Source organism: Grammomys surdaster, unplaced genomic scaffold (assembly GCF_004785775.1).
Source record: "Grammomys surdaster isolate TR1022 unplaced genomic scaffold, NIH_TR_1.0 64, whole genome shotgun sequence".
Classification (NCBI taxonomy): Eukaryota; Metazoa; Chordata; class Mammalia; order Rodentia; family Muridae; genus Grammomys; species Grammomys surdaster.
Window position 1 is genome coordinate 4756290 of NW_021604566.1, and position 20303 is coordinate 4776592.

The following is a 20303-nucleotide window of genomic DNA, read 5'->3' on the forward strand; positions in this document are numbered from 1 at the left end:
TTTCTAAGCTAGTCCTGATAGCACTCACCTCTAACCTCAGAACTACAAACCTTGAAGCAGAAGAAACATGAATACTCGTGGTAGCCTGAGCTGGCATAGTGAGATCCTTTGTCAAAAGGCAAAACTTACAAATAAAAACAATAAATAAATAAAAGAAACCTTTCAAGAAGCATGTTTCTGAAAATGTGTCTATTCGTTCATTCATTTCAGATGCAAGACATTGGGAATGCAGAAGGAGCTCAGTACAGTTCCCATCCTCAGATGGCAGCCATAAGGCCGAGAGGCCAGCCTACAGACATCAGACAGCAGGCAAGCATGATGCAACATGGCCAGCTGACCACCATCAACCAGTCACAGCTGAGCGCACAGTTGGGCTTGAACATGGGAGGAACCAATGTCCCCCACAACTCCCCTTCTCCACCTGGGAGCAAGTCTGCGACCCCTTCACCGTCCAGCTCAGTGCATGAGGATGAGTGTGAGGATACCTCCAAGGTATGATCTGTGCTCGCCACCTTCATTGCCATGTGAGGAGGATGTGCTTATGTCTTCCCTATGAGAAACACTGGTGGGAAGCACATATTTGGTTAATGAAGCAGGAGGTTACAAACTTAATGGATTCAACCGCGTTCTTACCTTATACTTTTAAGTTCCTTATTTGTCCTTTCAATGTGTGTATGTGTGTGTATGTATGTATATATGTATGTATGTATGTACGTATGTACGCATATATGTGTATGTGTGGTGTATGTGTGTGTGTTAACACAAAGGTTGTTAATGTTATTTTCACTCTGAAGATGTATAGTCCACAGAGTGACTAAGGCTAGATAAACTCTGTTCCACTTCACTTCTGCAATAGAGTCTATCTTATTCCCTTCTAAAAACATGTTTCTCTGTAGGGCCATTTTTTTTTCCTTACAAGGATCTCATATATCATGGGCTAGCCTCAGATTCCTGAGGTGCTATGTAACTGAGGAAGACCTTGAACTTCTTATGGCCCTGTTTCTACTTCCTGAGTGCTGGGATTAAATGCTTGTAGCATCACACCAGATTTATGGAAAGCTAAAGATCAAACCCATGCTGGGAAAGCACTCTACAAAACTGAGTTATATCTCCACTCCAGTGTACTTTAAGACAGCAAAAGTCCAGTAGTGTGTGTGTAGGGAGTTAGGATAGGGGTCAGAATGCATGTTATAATGTTGTAGTTAGATGACAGCTTTGGATTGCCTGGCCCAATTGTTCCATACTAGCAACAGGCAAGGCATAAGAAGACTATGCAGAACAGAGGCCTGGGTGCTAATGTTTTGTGGTTCCCTATGGGTCCATCACCAGATGCCTTTCTTTAAGTCATTTGAGTGGGAAATTGCTTTTTAAATACACTTGGAGGGGAAAATTAGGGGAAATTTCCTTTAAATTCCGTTAAAGTTGTTTAAGGAAGTTGTCACTTTAAAGTATAATAGTTTTATATACTATTGTACTTTTTTGCTTTTGCTTAAAACACTAAACTATTCCCTCCTTCCCCTCCCAAATTACTAATGAAGTACCACCCAGATTTATGCCAGTGAGCAGGATGTGTGTCTACCTACTTTGAACATGCCCACAAGTACATGGATACTGTCTTTGTATTCTCATTCTTTTTTAAAGATTTATTTTATTTGTGATTATGTTTAGGCAGTGGGTGGACAATATGCAGGTAAGGGCAGGTACCCTGGGAGGCCAGAGGCTCTGGTTCCTTGGAGGCTTTTGTGACTGCCCGCTGTAGATGCTGAAACCAAACTCAGGTCCTCAGGCCCTTAACTGCTGAACCACCTTTCAAGAGCTCTCATTTATTTCTCTTAAAATCTTCCTAGTAAATTGTCAGATGTGCTAGCCACTCTGTTTTCTTATCACCTTCATAAGAATCTTGCTTGGCAGAAGGTAAACTGCCAATATTCTGCTAAAGGAATTGCTATGAAATCTAATCTATAGGATCTATAGGATCAGATCTGTGGGGCTGTTATCTACGTGACTGTAAATAGATGATGCACGAAACTGTTAATAGTTCAGATCATTGTAATCCATAGATTAATTCAATTTTTTGATAGCATTGACAGTATTTTCTGTACTCCTGATGCCTTGGTATTTGGGATGGGCAGGACAGGGGACTAGTACCCAGAGTTGGGTATAGCCAACTGAGACCCACCCATAAAGGCTTGAGTCTATCGACACTGTGCTGACTCAGCACTTTCTCTGCTCCCAACATGCTCACGCTGCCTATTCCTGCACACAAAACTGCCAACATATTCTCCATGTCCTCTGTTGCCCTGGTCCTTTCTGTCTCTCATTGAGATAGGTCCCTGCACTGATGGTCATGTTCTGGGCTGTGCTTCTTGCTCTGGGGATCTGGGAGTGCAAACTCCTACCCGTCCTGGCAGTCACTTCCATGTTTTGCTGACTTCTCAAACAAAATAAAAATAAATCCCAAGTATAAATCTCAGTGTGTCTGCAAACGCATTGGCTTCTCCTCACCGTCACTGTCAATCCTGAAGTAAGTGAGGTCGTATCCATGCTCAGAGAGAGGTACTCCTAGAAGACTAATTAATAATAATTTAATCACTGTTACAGTGAAAACCTGGACACCAGGTGAATATTTAGATGGCAAAGATGTTTTCCTAAGGAAATATGGATTATTCTAATAGTACCTAACAGCCAGTGATTCTCTGAACCCAAATATGAACATCAACCATATGCTTGTTGCCTGAGATTCATGGTTTCTAGGCGATAACCTAGGCAGAAATTATATATGTTGTATTATATTCGTGCATATGTGTGTGTGTTGAATTAATGTTCAGCTCACAGTAATGGTCAATTTGGGCATCATGGTTATATCTTTATCAGAGGTCCTTCCTGACATTTCAAAACATTAATGCAAAATTTGTGGTGTCTTCTAAAATAAATTTTGTACAGAATATGTCATAACTACAGTATCATTGTATACACTCTTCAAATTACATGAGTGGGTGAGTGGATAAGAACCTGAAATTCTTAGAACTCTCATTCTGCCACTTACTGTTAATCTCTTAGGACCTATCTCAATGAGGGTCAGAAAGGACCAGGGCAACATAGGACATGGAGGATGTGAAATTTTACTAGTGACTTTCCAATCCATCACTCACTACCCAGATCTCAAAAAATCTTTCTTAAGTCTCTGCCAGTGGCTGTAAGTCTGTGTGGAAGAATTTATATTCTGTAGCAGCAGGCTCTTGAGCTATTGGTGTGTATGGCTAAAAAGATGGATTTCTCAAATATATCCTTATTTTTTTTAGTGGCTTTTTCCTTTTGCACGAACATTCCAGAGGTTCTGTTGAACTGTATTTTCCATCTCAAGAAAAATTCATCCCCTATTTTACTTCTGAATGCTGTTGCTCACCGTTGATTCAGAATTTTTCTGATGTTTATATGTGTTATGTGTGTTACATTCGTCTTACATGTATTAAACTGCTAGAAAACTCCTCTGCTGAAACTAAGTATTTTTTGTGACACTTAAGAATTATACAGTATTTTTTTCCTTTGTGTGTGTAGGATTTCTGTGGAATGTGGCATTACAACAACTCTAGTTAAATGTGAAACAGCATCAAGTCAAAAGATCATTGGAATCACTTATAACAAGTGAACCATACAGGAGTATGGAGTACTGGCAGAAGCAGCTTTCAAATCACCGCTCTTAACACGCCATGCTGTCTTTAAGCAATTGCATATTGATTCCAGATTATCTAATTGAACAATTAAATAGAATAACTCTGTTTTGACAGAAAAAAATACTGTAAATACACCAGTAGAATTAATTATCATCTTACAAGCACCACCCATGGCTTTCACTGCTCCGGGGCTCTGTTGACAGCTTCAAGTCACAAATGAGACCTGCAGAGAGAGGCAAAAAAAAAAAAAAAAAAAAAAACAACAAGCTTCAAGCTCAGGCAGCTTGCTGCTCTATGTTCATAATCCAGTTCCTGTAATTTAACAGATACTTCAAAACACTTGTAGTGCCTGGCATTGCAAGTGTATTTGGGGTATAGTTAGCTATTCCTTTAGTTAGGCTATGAATCACAGCGGATATGGGTAAGTTTTTTTGCTTGCTTTTGCTTTCATTTTTCCATTGAAAACATCCTTGTGTTTACATGTATCATGTAAAGGGTACATGGGTAAATGATCTTTTACTCTGAAATGGAATAGTTACATCTTTTACACAAACAGCTGGGCCCATCTGTCCTCATTGCATTTTTTCCTGTTTGCCCCACAGGTATTTTATACGACTTGTTCTATCTTCGTTACGTTTTTTTACTTTTTTTTTCATCCCACAATCTCTGAGTTTAAGACTGGGAAAATTAATGTTTGTTTACTTACTTTTATTTCATTAGTTCTGTGAGAATTTTGAGTTTCCTCTAACATGTTTTTGTGATGTTCGTTCACCAAGTCACACCAAATCCACTGTCTTCCATATCTTCAAGAATAAATTGTGGTCTCAACATATTCTTGAATGTGTTGTCTTCCACTGGATTATGGTTGACTTGACAGTAGCTCCACTCGTTCAGAAAACTGATTCTTCCTTTCCAAGTAGCTAACAAGTGCCAATAGCTCATGGTTATGGGGTTGTATGCCAAACTTCTCTTTCTACACTGGTATTTAGTCTAGATTGGGATTCCACAGGTTTTGTGCATGAAAGGTGTAAATTAATTGATATTTTTACATTACTATTTAGATTAAGTCTAAATCTCTTCCTTCTGATTTATATACTTCTATTTTTGCTAATGATCTTCTTAATTATAATTTTAATTCTATAACATAATAAAATTCACTAAATATCATGTTTATTGTTTCATGCACTTCTTTTTCCTCCAATTTTATTTATGTGTGTCACTTTCATTTAGCGTTACTTTTGTCTTAATTTGAAAGTGTTCTTTTGGAGTGAGTCTTCTGGGAACATGCTTACCTTAAAGAACATTTCTGCTGCATGTATTTCTAGACTGATAGCCCCTACCTTTCAGCATTTTAGGCTGTCATCTTATTCTTTTGAGCCCTGGGTTATATTGTTGCTTTTGAGATCCACTGCCTCCACCTTTCTCTGAGTAACCTGTCTCTTCTCTCTGATTGGTTTGAAAATCTTTTGCCATTGGTGTTCTTCAGCTTCAAGGTGATGTATGTGGGCTTTGTCATATTTATCCTAAATGTAATTATCTCTGTACTTAATTTCTGGAATATTTTAACCACCATTTTTAGATGTTGCCCCTTGCTCCCTTCTCATCCTATAGCCCTAAGACGATTTATGCTAGTCTTCTTATCTTATCCTCAACAAATCCCCCCTCCACCTAACATGCTTTGTGCAACATTTTTTTACCAGCTATACTGATTCTGACTAATTCATCTATCTTTATATCTTAGATGGTAACTATTTTTTCACCTATATCTAATCTGAAATTTAAACGATCCTTAGCAATTGTAATTTCATGTACGTTTCTAGCAGTATTGTCTCAAATCTAAACATTTTCTTAGTTACTTAATATTTTTCTCATATATTTTATCTCCTTTATATATTTATTGCACAACCTCTGTCTTAGTTACTTTTCAATTGCTGTGACAAAACACCATGATTAAGGCCATTTATAAACAAAGAGTTTATTAGGGGCTTATAGTTGCAGAGGCTTAGAGTACAGAACCATTATGGAGGGAATATGGCCCCAGGTAGGCAGGTATAGCTAAAGCAGTAGCTGAGAGCTTTACCTACTTATCTGTAAGTAGGAGGCAGAGAGAGAAAGAGCTCATTAGGAATTACATAGACTTTAGGAGCCTGAAAGCCTGACCCCACTGATACCTTCGAGAACAAGGTAATCTTAATCCTTCCCAAATAGTTCCACTAGCTGGAAACTGAGCACTATGAAGACCATTCTCATTCAACCAGCACGCATTCCCTTGCCTAGTTCTTACTCATGAAGTCTGGGATCTACTTCTCCTTTTAATATCTTGCCTTATTTTGGTTTCTCCTTTTAGAACATGAGTTTATATTTATTAAAACATTGTTAAAATCATTTTAGAAACGGTTTGAAAACAGTCATCAAGAGAGTGTTTTAGTTTGTGCTGAATCTCTTGGACCTTTACAACATAGAACTACACTTAGCTTAAAGTGTTCAGACCTCTCCCAACCACTCAACTATATCCACTCATATAACCATATGCATATAACCACTCAACTGCATAATAAGAAAACCCCTAGCAAATGCTGGCTGCTACTAAGATTATTTTGTTATTTTTCTTCTCCCTTTGTTGAGACAAGTTTTCAGAGAGTTCCTTTTTGAGGTGTGGGAGGGCGGCTACAAGAATTATCTTACCCCAATCTTGAGATGGACGACTCTCATTCTTTTATATCATGTCTCTAACAGATCCTTGCTATAAGCACCCTGCTTGTGGGGGCCCTCAGATTTATCTTCTGTGGCCTGGACTCTTTGCCCAGGCAAAGCTTTTACACCAATACCTTTGAATGAATGCTGATTTAGTACTCTTATTATTATTATTATTATTATTATTATTATTATTCTCTTTTCACTTAGACCTTTTGCTTTAAACCATTCTTACTAAATTGCTGATTCCTCAGTGCATGTGCCCTCAAATACAAGGTAGAGTCAGAAAGGTGGGGACTTGGTGAGTCTCCTTCATGTGCTTTATGCATGAATTAGAGTATGCCACTATACTAACAAACATTCAGAATAGTTTGCCTTTAGCAGTGCTTTACAATCATGAGATTCTTAGACTACAGTAAAAATTGTAGACGGTCTTCTATACACAGTAAGTAAAACTAAACAGTGCTAGAACAAAATGTCACAACACTTTATCAAGAAATGGGTCATAATATTTAAAACTAGGGTTTTAAACTCAGATATTTTCCATATTGGCATGTTTTATTGTGCAATTACATATCAATAATTCACATGATTTAATATGTATGATATCATCAAAGTTTTTCGACTCATGCCAATTAAATTAATAAATGTTCTTTGTTTCTTTATATATGTATATATTATTGTGTCAACTTTACATTGAGAGAGGCAAATATACATCTACTCACTACAGATAAGGTATTAACAGACCCAAAAAAGAGTCCATCAAAATCCAAATTAATGAACCAATATGTTAACTGGATTTACTTAAAGAAAATGAATAAAGGATTACTTATAAAAGCCTGGAAGAACCCCAACGAGCTACCTTACCAAAGATGGCATTCTACTATGAATGACAACCTTAATGAAGCTGTACCATTCAAGCTTCTACTTTCTAAATACTCTATGACACATAAGGTCACTTACCATGGTGGGGAGGGCATGATAGAGGAATTCCTGAAATCTTAGGTGACACTCTTCTGACCTTCTCCTTTAACGTATGCTAAATGTTATTGTATCCATTGCCACATCACACACACACACACACACACACACACACACATTAATGGTGATCCTAACAAACTAGTACCACGAAGATGATAAAATTCAGTCTGTCAAATGATTCTTTCTAAAAATAAATTCAAACAAATTATGCTAGGATATAGTCTTTTCAAAGAACATATGTTCTTAGACATATTCTAGATGACTGAGCACATCTGATAATTCATGCAATAAAAATAGCATGAGGCTTAGTCTAGCCACCTGGTCTCTACCTCCTCAGGCCCTTTACCTTAACAGCTTGTGTTATTTATAAGGCAAAGCCTCAGTACAGAGGAATAAGAAGTAAGCATATTGCTCTATTCAGACAGATTGAGCAAAGATCCAGTGGATCCCAGAGACTGTCACTAAAACTAGTAGGTATGTGTAATTATAACCAACCATCCCTCACTTTAGAATAGTTTTTCTGGAGAGTAGCCCAAAGTTTATATTTTACATAAGGCTACCAGGTGCCTTTGCTAAACTCATCTAAAAAATATGCAGGGTTTTATTTTTTGTTTTACTTTAGAATCAAGGATCCTTAAAAATGAATTTGCTTTACAAGCTGGTACTGCTACAGTACAGTGCCCCACGATTGCGAATCATTTCGAAACGAAAGGCCTTTATACGTGTTTTCTTATAATTGATGTGTTGAGTCATTGAACGTGCTGGTATTATTAATGAAGATAATAAACCCAACTGTAAAATGAAAGAAGTGCTACAGGCTTGCTGATTTTGCAGTAACTAGATGGCTCACTTTCCATGCTTATTTGAATTTATTCTCAGAAGGGGATTAGATGGGCCCACTTAGGAGGGAAAGAGAGTGGATGTAAGCAGCAGAATTTTCACTTTTGGAAACGGGACATCACAAAATTGCTGTGGTGTGCCCCATTTCAGTGGTGAAGATTTTACAATGTTTACTTTATATGATAAGAGTTATAAGTGGAGTTCTATGCATTTGTTCAGCCTATTATGCAGATGGTGCTTGATTAAAATCTATTTTAAACTGCAGCGATTACTGCAAGATAGTATGCATTAAAGAGCTCTCCTGGCTCCATTAAAGGCTTTGGGGCCATGGCAGTTTATTTTAAATATGCTTATAGACATTTCTAACTTCTCCAGAGATGCTTCAATATCAATGATTCTTTTTCCTTGATAACCGTGTGTGTGTGTGTGTGTGTGTGTGTGTGTGTGTGTGTGTGTGATGTTACAGATTAAACCTTCAGCTTTTTGCATACTAGGCAAGAGTTCCAACCCTCAGTTCCACCCTAGCTCTCTTTCCCTGATAATGCTCAACTTTTGTACTCTAGGAAGTATTCTTCAAGCAACATTCTGAGCACGCTTGTCTTTTAAATTAAAAGACTATTATTTCCTTGTGATGAGTATGTTAAATCCACCATTATAACTAAGAAATAATACAAGGCAGGATTCAAATCGCAAGACGCCTGACGATATTGTAGAATCATGACAAATATGGCTAAGTAAGTTAGAGGAAGCATGTGCAACCTATGAAAGCTTTTATATAATCTATATTTATGAATAAAATGTATGTATTTTACTTATTTATTTACTGTATTTATTCACTAGTGCTTTAAGTATGAAATAGCTGTAGGTTATCAAGGCTAGATTTAGTGCTTTAGGTAAGCCATGTTGTTAGCTGCTATCATTTCCATACACTTTTTAAAATGTATTTGAAATTGTTGTTTTGTAATAATAAACCCTTGCCCACTGCTGTAGAACAGAAGAGCAGAAATATATGGTGAACCACTGAAAAACACCACATAATGGGAAGTGGGCATCAAAACTCATAAGACTTCTGATTTTCAATGTACCTGGCTTCTTTGGAAGTTTATTTTGTACATAATAAGGTTTCTCCTGTATTCTAGATGGAACACAATGGAATTAAATTTTATTGTCTGGTTAAAAAACCCTAGTAAGTTAATAAATGCTCTAGAGGAGTATCCATTGAACACTTCTCTGCCATCCAATGAAATAGAGCTACCAGTCACCAATGGCTGATTAAATTTATATTTAATCAACTAATATTCAATTTAAAGACTTTCAACTCTCAGTTATACCAGCTTTATACAATCAATCTATAGCTATATGTGGTGAGTGTCTACCCTTTTGGACAGGATAGAGAACATGTTTATCATTCTAGAAAGTTCTGTGAGACAGTGATACATAGGTTATAGAACCCAGAATTTCTTAGAAAGTTAAGGTATGAAATCACAACCTTTCATACATAAATGTATGAAGCCAGAATCCAGGCAATACCCAGGGACATACTGTAAGTCCATTTAGCTAACTTTTTCCACCTCAATCATATTCATCATCCTTATTCTCATTCTAAATACTTTGTGGTCAGAAGAGTCAGGTACTTCTCAAAATACAATCCATTATGGGCATGTAAGTGGTTCCAAACTGAAACAATGCTCCTTTCCAAGGACCTTTGTATATAGATAGTGACCATGTGCTTCTCACACGAGTAACAAAGCTACGACTGGAAAGTAGGCCTTACAAATCCCAGCACATCAACCAGACTCTAAAATGATAGCTCCTTTTTGCATGTTTCTCACATATGAAAAGCTGTGAAAAATACAAACCACACATCAGAGAACGATCCTGAGACAAATATCTTTACAAAGCACCACCCAAGTAGAGAAGATATCAAGCAACGAGAGTGAATTTTTCATTTTATTTTCTTATACCATAAGAAGAAAAAGCATCATATCCAGGAAATAATCTTTTACACAAAAGCACTGGGCAACATAATAAACAGTGTTCCCTAAATTGCACTTTATTTTTATAAAATCGAAGATATTTTATGCATACTTCTTTTCTCCTTCATGTATATCTCTAGTGAAAAACTAGGGCATTATCTCAAAGCACAGTTGAATTACATGCAGGCAATTTTATGAGTCTTCAGATGATTACAACCCAAGATAGCTTTGATGAAATAGATTAATTATTGAAATAAGGACAGTGAATCTTTAGTAACGAGTAATGGATGGATATCTTTTAAGTTGGTGCTCTAAGATGTCAGTTCCCATGCACAGCAGACAGTTCTGAGCAATAGTGACTTGAGTATGACTCTAAAGGGAAGACTTAGTATGCTGGTGACTGAGAGTGGATGCGTACGCTCTTGTTCAACCAGAGCAAAAGCAAAGATGATGTACTACTATGAATAATCTGGCCTTAAGAGGGGTAAAACCCAAGCTTCACAGACGCTATTTCTCAGGAATGTCAAATGTATCCCCAAAGATCCAGAGGAATACATGAGGGCACACAGATTATGTCTCCTGTGCCTTTAGAATATGGAGACAGAGATCATGAAGTACTTCCTTCAGTTAAACAAAACTCTGATAGTAAGACAAAATGCACCCTGCCCAACCCTACAAACCAAGTCAGGAAACTGAAAAGGTTGGCGGTATGGATGGATTATGATTTTCTGGAGCATGCTTTCAATGATAATCCATATTTCAATCAACATCACTGCACCTCTTTTGTTAGATTCTTCTCCTTATTCAGTCATCCCAGAGAGTAGAGTACAATTTTAAGACAGAGAGGATATTTATTATAAAACCAGCTTAAAAATGAAACAAACCTGAGTCTTTATGGTTCAGGAACAATATTGAACAGTAGAGGAAGGAAATTATTTAAATAATTTTTGGGGAAATCCTTTAATTAAAAAATTTGTGTTACATGTTAGATTTATCTCTTGACATTTGATTATCTTTGGGAAAGACTGGCATAGTTGTCGGTCATAATTATCTCAATTTATCCCATCATTACTATTTTAATTAATTTTTAAAAAGAATATGTGTTGTATTCTCTATTAATAAGCATTTACTTATCTGTGCTTTATTCTATTTCTAAATATTGCCATCATTGATGAAATATGCTCCTAAATGTCACAATCACCTCCTTTTATTTCTAGCTTTATTAAGCTGTGATTGACAAATAAAATTATATGTGAGGTGTGCAACATAATGATTTGATGTGATATATCAATTATGAAATTATTACTACAGCCAGGATAACACATACATCACTTGATTTGTAACTAGCCACCAGTTTTTGTTTTCTTCTTATTTCTTTTTTTGTTATCTTTTGTTGTTAATAAGGATGTTTACAATATGGTCTTTCTTAGCAAATTTTTTAAGCTCATCACCTTGACACTTATTCTAAGTATTAAAAGCTGCAACTTTAGTGAATGAACCTGTGATTATTGAAAGAATTATATACATTACTAAAGTTTGTAAAGTATAATGCAAAATCTTAATTTATACAAATTTATTGTTATACAATTTATTGTTATACAAACAATCCCCCCAAGTAAATATGCCACTGTTTATACTTTCATTTTAAAAAATAATAAATCTAAAGTCCACATCTCTGCATCTTCTTTTTATCACCATAGGCTTATCCCCATATATACCAACATCATTAATAATAAGTAAAAATAAATTCCAGATAGACTCTTCATTTAGCATATATTAATTTTCACATTATCATCTTTTCCTTCTTTTTTTTTTCTTTTTAAGAAACTTTTATGTTTGGCTAGGAATGATGGTGAACACCTTTAATCCCAACACTCAGGAGGCAGACTGAGGGGGATCTATTTGAGTTCCAGGGCAGCCTGGTCTACCAATGATGTAAAGAAAGTCTATCTCAATTTTTTTTTAACTTTTTATACCTTACATACATTACATCCCAACCACAGTTTCCCCTATCTCCATTCCTCCCAATCCCCCTGCCTCCCACCTTGCCTAAGTGTATACTACAATATTGCTTACGGGTGTGGCCATGCTTCCTGTCGTACCATCAGAAGTCACCCAGAGCTGAATGCTTGTCTCCCTGGACTTCTCCATCCTTAATACTATTTTTGTTAATATGGTTTTAATTGAAATACTTACAGCACTGTACCCCCTTCCTTTCTCCCTCTAACTCCTCCCTTCCTTGAATCCCTTTTTGTCCCCTCAACTCTCAAGCATATAGCTTCTTTTTCTTACATTTGTATGGTGTGTGTGTGTGTGTGTGTGTGTGCATAAAATATATATAATCTACTGAGTTTTGGGGCTGACCACTCTGCATTGGATACCTAGTAAGAGGGCTCATCCCTGAAACAGGCTAATTCTTCTTCTCCCAGCTGTCCTTGCTTGCCTATAGCTCTTTGCACAGAGGTGGGACTCTGAGAAAAATTTCTCCTTCCACATTAACATGTCCATTGTTCTGATCTTGTTTATGCAGCTATTTCTAGGAGAAACTGTTTCACAGCAGACTTCCTGGTATTATGATTCTGACAAGCTCTCCACCCCCTTACTCCATGTTCCCTGATTCATAGACACAGGAGCTGGGAGGCAGATGCTTCTGTTGGGGTAGGGCTCCCCCATGATTTGTTGATCTCTGCATTGGGTACAGCTATCTGTTCTGTTACTGTCTCCATTTGCTGAGAAAAAAGACTTCTTTGATAAGGGATAGTAACTACATGTATCCCGGAAAGGTGGTGCACATACTGTCTTTAACATTCTTCATCAGCAAGCTCATTGGCTCCTTTTATTGTTCCCTTTTAAATGACTTTATTGTTATAATTGCAAATGGATGTTTATGAACTTAGATATTATTAAAAAACTATAAAGATGAAAACTACAAAAATACATCCTATAGTGCAAAGAAATTGCTAGTAAGATTTCAAATACTTTTTAGAGAAAGCCTATCCATGTTTTTCTTTTTGCTACATATTTGTTTATTATCCTAAAGTGCTCAAGCAAATCTGTGTTTAATTTCCTGTAACAGAAACCACTTCTACTGACATTCATTCATCTTTCTTGTCAGAGTATTATTTTATACCATATTATTTTATGCTAGTACTAGACCAACTGTTAAGTACTTTCTGTGTATTTCAGAAACTTCTTAAGTGCTCGTAAGAAAAACTAGACCTGACCCTACCTTGGTAGCACGAACACTTGGGCTGAAAAAAAAGGCATAGCAACCACGTGCACATTGTTAGTTTATTGTATGCTATGGATAGAAATCTAGACAACTCAACAAATGCATTAAGAAAGCCTGACTTGAGTTTGAGATATGATTAAGATGTTCAGATAATGACATCAAATAACAGTTGTTTCTATGCATGTCAAATGGGGAATGCACAGACCTAACAATCATCCAACCACAGATGGTAACAGAAACCCTATGTGTTTATGAGGTTCACAAAAGAAGAGAGCTACAGCACAAAGCTCAGTAGAGCAGGCTCCCATAAAATGACCGTGTAGAGAGAGGTGAGCCAAAGAAAGCTTCTCTAAAACCAGCAATGCTAGTAAATTCCAGGGGTTGTGTCTTCTAAGACTAGAAGAGAAGATCCTTCCCAGGAAACTGGATTGTTCTGGGACAGCATTGGTGAAGAGCTAAAAGAGTAGATAGAAAGCACCAAAAAGTGATGAAAAGAGACAGTGCATAGTCAGCACAAAGCACACTTGGAGGAGTTGGTTACAGAAAGGAAAAGACTGCAAGCATGTGTCTTCCTAGCAGAGAGAAAAGGATAGTTCATTTCTCATTCAGTATATTTTATATGTTAGGTAGGAGAATGAAGCCAGATGGTTTGACTGAGATCAGATTCCCATGCCTAAGTATGTCAGGGCACTTGTTAAAGCTTCTTCAAGCAAGCCCAGTGGGAAGCCATATTTGATGACTATCTCTTCTAACAGAATTTGATGGGGTCCAGAAGTTTCCCAAGATCACCTTTAAGATTCAAACTGGAAAAATTATTGACTAGTGTTAATCTACATTAGCTTTGCAACTTGGTTCAGAGCATCATGTCATCATGGAGTTCTTCGAGCTTGTGGAGTAGATATTTTCAGAGTACCCGACTTCCATTTTTTTTTCTAGCAGAATAATTTTTACTTTTTAAAATTTTATTATATTTTAATTGTTTACTTTTATTGTTCAAGAATTTCATGCATGCATATAATGTATACTGATAAACTTCCCCATTCTCTGCTGTCTAACTCCTCTCCTGTCCCCTCCCTCTTTCCTTCCTGTTTTAGTCACTATTCTGTTGCTGTGAACAGACTCCATGACCAAGACAACTCTTATAAAAGAAAGCATTTAATTGGGGGCTGGCTTAGAGTTTGAGAGGTTAGTCCATTGTCATCATGGCAGGAGCATGGCAGCACACAGGCAGACATGTTGCTGGAGAAGTAGCTGAGAGTCCTACATCCAGATCTGCAGGCAACAGGAAGAAAGAGATTCTTGACTTGAAATAGGCGTTTGCAACCCAAAGCCCTCCCACAGTGACACACTTCTTCTGTCAAGGGCATTCCTCCTACCTTTCTAATTCTTTCCTGCAGTTATACTCTCTGGTAACCAAACATTCAGATACATGAGCCAACTGAGGTATTCTTATTTAAATCACCACACCTCCCAACTTTATGTATTCTTCTGAAAGGCACAAGTCCACTAAGCGCTGCCTGTATGTTCAAGAGTGTACATACATGTGGTGGAGACTGGATAGCCACTTGGGAGCTAAATCCCAGTAGAAAATCAGCTGTCCCCCTCCTAGAACCCATCAATTGTCAGTAGCCAGTTGTCATCTTACTATCCTCAGTTCTCTGTGCTTCTCAAATGAATGCAAAGCCAAAAGATTCACTCTAAGCCTTTTTCCTGTTTCTTACTGGTACTTGAGCAAGCTTTTTAAACTGTCTTTACATACCAAATATGAAGAGGATGTTTTTGCATTTCTTTAATCAGTTAATTTTTAAAGTTTTAAATGCGTCATCATTTGTATTTGAATAGGCTTTTAAACTTTTCAGATATATAAGTATGTACATTCCAGTAATTATAAAAATTGATCTGAAACTATCTCATGGTAGAAAATTGGGAGCTCAGGAAAATTAATTTCAGAAAGGCTACATAGATTTTGGGTAGTTAAGGGAGGTCATGAATTTAGGTCATCTGATATATCCATAGAAATCTTAATTGAACATACTTCCTCTGCATGGTCGGGGGGGTGGTATTATTTTACACATACATCTTACCAAGCATGCTATGTGAATAAATCATATGTTATCCACAGGTAAGAAAAGTACACAGCAGCCATAGGAGATAAAGGTCAGGAGATAAAGGTCAGAATAACCGTGAGAGTGGCCATTGATGGGAGATATGTAAATAGGATTTAGGTCAATATGACAGGCCCTGTGAACAGGGTCTTCCAGTTAGCACTGATACATACATACATACATATATATATATATATTCATATGACTTTATAGCTAAAAATGAAAAGAAATACCAGAATCTTCACTTTATAGAGATGAATTAAATAACATCACCTTTACTTAGCAACAAATGTGTTATTCACATGCAGGTACCTTAAGCACACTAGTACAGGTGTAGCTTTCCTAATGGTGTCAGAATAGCCATTTAAATTACCTCAGAAGAGTGGGAAAATATGGAATCTATTTTTTTTTTTTGAGACAGGGTTTCTCTGTATAGCCTTGGCTGTCCTGGAACTCACTCTGTAGACCAGGCTGGCCTCGAACTCGGAAATCTGCCTGCCTCTGCCTCCCAAGTGCTGGGATTAAAGCCATGTGCCACCACCACCAGGCTGGAATCTATTTTTAAATGAAGTAAAATGCTGTTCTAAATTGTTCTAGAAATCTCTAGAATCTAAATTATTAGGGTATACTCTCCAATATAGTAGCCATTAGGCATTCATACATTGTTAAATTTCAAAGCGGCTATAATGCATCTTACTCATTTAAGCATTCATTACCATCATGTGGCTCATGAAACCCAAACAGGACAGTGCAGATTATAGAATTTTGTCCTCACTGCAGAAAGTTCCCCTTGACAAGAGTGACCCAGATTCTAAGTCAGCCAAAACCATAAGCATTGCTGGATTCCCACCTCCACCCACCATCCACATCTGCAGACCTAAGTGTGAAATGAAGAACCATTTGACCTTATTTCTTAGGCATGTTGATCCAATCTTTAAAGTCGTAATTAGGAAGCTAAGTCAGAATTCCCCAGAAGAGAACAAGCTCAGTGATGTCACTACAGGAGAAGGTTGTTGTTGTCACAACTACAGTGACAGAGAAAGGGTGAAGTGAGATAGGGAGTAGCATCTAACTGTGTAGCACCTGCTGATAAGTGTTAGGATCTAAGTCCAAATCCCCAGAAGTCATGTAAAGCCAGATGTATTACCACGTTTGTAGTCCCAGCACATCTACAGAAAGAAGTAGAGTTGGGTAAAGCTCCAGCTAGGCAGGGCACACACATCAGAAGGTACAAAACAAGTTCAAGCCACACAAATTGAACTGGGAAAAGGGTGAGTAGGGAGGGCACATAAAATGTGAAGATACATTGTCTTTTTGTTTCTACTTTTTTTGTTCTGTTGTATACTAAGGATCAAATTCAAGACCTTCAACACGCTGGACAAGTGTTCTACCAGTGAGCTATACCCCAAACAAAATATGAAGATTTGTGTGTAATACTTCACCACCAATACCTACTATTCTTAGAAATGTCTCTGGGTGAGGGATGTCAGGGTGGCATTTGAGTCTGTGTCAAGAGAAAATAGCAATATGATTCAGCCACCGATTTGCTCAGTTATTCCATAACTCTATCTTGATTTTCATTTCAGATCAATGGAGGAGAGAAGCGGCCTGCCTCTGATATGGGAAAAAAACCAAAAACGCCCAAAAAGAAGAAGAAGAAGGATCCTAATGAGCCCCAGAAGCCTGTGTCTGCCTATGCTTTGTTCTTTCGTGATACCCAGGCTGCCATCAAGGGCCAAAACCCAAATGCTACTTTTGGTGAAGTTTCTAAGATTGTGGCATCCATGTGGGATGGCCTAGGAGAAGAGCAGAAACAGGTAAGAAGGGTTTAAAATCACTGGAATCAGCTTGATGGCAGACACTGTGTGTGGGCTTCAGAGATAGCTTCTCTGAGCCTCAGGATAATTGGTCAGACACCATAACTATGACTTCAAAAGTGCCCCCTATCTGAACTATACTTTAAGAGTGTGACATTTAATCTTGTACTTTCCTTATACTCTTCTTTAAGTAGCATGTTAGCTCACCTTGTTTCAAAGTTTATCTAGCGTAGTGGCTTTTGGAAGGACTTCCACATCCCACAGCCAGGATTGCATCACTTCTAAATGTTGCCCATATAAGCATAGAGACTAAAAGTTTCCCCTTTGAAAACTATCCACACTCTCTTTAGCCCTTGCTATTTACTCTCCTGACATCAAACTTTTTGTTCTTTGCAAGTGAACCTCAAGTTTGTTTCTATCCTTGTCCCTTCCCTAAAAACCACCAGGGTATGTAACTTAACCCCTCACATATATTTAGCTCAAGTTTCTAGGCAATGTTAGGAGGGACCAGAAGGCTGCTTTTGCTTTCTTTTCTTACAGATAACCAGGGTGTGACTGAGGGCCATGCTAAGGAAGGGGCATGTAAGACATGCGCCTGGTTGTCTAGGAAATCTTAAAGAGGGTGAGGAGTAACAATGATAGCTCACCAACATGAAGAACACATTCGAATTCTATATTTAAACTAGAGGCTAGATAGTCATTGTGAAGATGTAGTATTATTGCCACAAACATTAAATAATCATGATAACTAAAATAAATTGTCAGTATAACAACATAAACAAAGCTATTGCAAAAAATTGTTGCACTAATCATATATTAAGATAACATTTGACTCTTCACCATGTCCAGGGAAGTGTATTTAAAAACAAAAGTAAGGTACTTGCTGTGCAAGTGTGAAAACCTGAGTTCAAAACACATAAAGAAGAGAACTCCTACAAAGCCAGATGTGATATCACACCACATTTGTAATCATGGCATTTCTACAGTAAGATGGGAGGCAGAGACAGGAGAATTCCTGGAAGCTCATGGGCTGGCCAGCCTGGCATGCACAGCAGAGAAAAACAAAGATTCTTTGCTACAAACACCATGGAAGGTGAAGGCCAGCATCTGAGATTGTCCTCTGACCCCCACACATGCACCTTGGCACACACAAGACTACACACACACACACACACACACACACACATGAACACACAAATTCATACACACACACATGCTTACATGCATGCATACGTACACACACATAAATGCTCACATATGTACATACACACATACAAGACAGGAATGCAGGGGAAAGATTGAGTCTTTAAAACAAAGAAAAAAGAATAATGTCTAGGTTCTGGTGGAATTTTAGTTTATATCAATATCTATACTCCAAGTAGGGTTTTATACTGTTGAAAGTTTGAATTACCATTTTTCTTCTCATTCAATTATTAACTCAAAGCCAGGCAGTGGAGACACACTCCTTTAATCCCAGCACTTGGAAAACAGAGGCAGTAGGATCTCTGTGAGTTTGAGGACACTCTCATCTTCATAGAGAGTTTCAGGAAAAGAAAAGAAAAGAAAAGAAAGGGAAAGAGGGAAAGGAGAAGGGGAAGGGGAAGGGGAAGGGGAAGGGGAAGGGGAAAGGAAGGAAGGAAGGAAGGAAGGAAGGAAGGAAGGAAGGAAGGAAGGAAGGAAGGAAGGAAGGAAGGAAGGAAGGAGAACTCAAAATGTATCTACTTCTTGGTCCTCACTTATGGAAGTAGTTGAGGTGTTGAGAGAAAATTCATTTGATAAATAAAGGATAAAATTATATAATAGTTAGACAATATGATTCATATCCAAGAATCAAATATAATGAATAAAAAGATTTAGGCCAAGATTGTCTAAAATATTACTGTATTATACTTCTTGAAAGAAGTATTTTAAAATTTGAGTACTTTTTTGAGAGTTACCCAAACAAGGTGTTGTGAGCAATTTAGGTTACCCTGAGATAGTTTTTGTCTGAGCCTGATGTTCCCTGTTGTAGCAGAAATCCAGGAAAGCTGATTCTTTTCCTCTAAAGATGCTCTAAAGACAGAGACTGTATGTTACTCTCCAACAATTGGATTATGATACTACACTATCACTGTAACACGCATAAGGCCTAGACCCATCCGTGCATCAGAGAAGAGAGTACATGGCATCCTATGGTCTGGCCGATGCTCTGCTGCTCTGTGACAGCCTGTCACTGAGTGTTTGCAGGAGATACCAGCGTGGCAAATGTGCCTGCCCAAAAGGCACTCTGGAGCTTCCAAAAACCGTCATGAAATTATTCCAGAATGTTATATCTGCTGCATTACCACCTGTTCATCCCCTTTTAATGTTGACTCACTGTGCCAACACACTATAATATCTGCTTCCCACGTAAAGTAATTGTACTCAACTCTCATTTAATATTCAAACTTAGGGAGCCTACCTACTGCTCTGTATTTTTAAGGGAACACTCCTAAATTAGTTTGGGCAAGACCACAGGACGGTGTTAGATTGTGTAGTCAGTTAGGGTAAGAAGTCGAGATTTCATGTGCTGTAGTTGCTTGAAAACCTGTTGCCATAATAGCCCACAACTGTGAGCAAACACAGGGAAGTGGACAGAGTTATCAATGACTTATTGGAGACTTGGAAAATTACAATATTTAAAGGAAAACATCATTAGCGAGATTACAAATAAATAGCTTTTCTGCCAACCAGAAGAAACACACCTAATAGAGCACTGTGTTTCCATCCCATGGCTGCTCAGTGTGGAGTCGAGGCAGGAATGGAAAGCCAGCACGGAGGACAAATCTTTATTTTTTAGAATCCACCATGAATGAGAAACTGTGTGTACTTTGGTTCTTCAAATACTCTGTCAGCTACAAGAAATCGAAAGGAAAGCAAGAAGAGTAATAACTATGCTCAAAGAAAACACCTCCTACCCCCCCCCACCCCCTCCCCCCAACCCCCCCCACCCCACCCCCACCCCC

At 37.7% G+C, this 20303-nt stretch overlaps 1 protein-coding gene across 1 annotated transcript in view; it reads left to right on the forward strand.

Annotated features, from left to right (window-relative positions):
- Tox (thymocyte selection associated high mobility group box) overlaps positions 1–20303 on the forward strand; it is a 299289-nt gene that overhangs the window by 246323 nt on the left and 32663 nt on the right. The window contains exons 5-6 of the mRNA XM_028769243.1: positions 211–492; positions 17089–17319. Of these exons, the coding sequence (XP_028625076.1) occupies positions 211–492; positions 17089–17319 (513 nt within the window). The remainder of the gene's footprint in view (positions 1–210; positions 493–17088; positions 17320–20303) is intronic.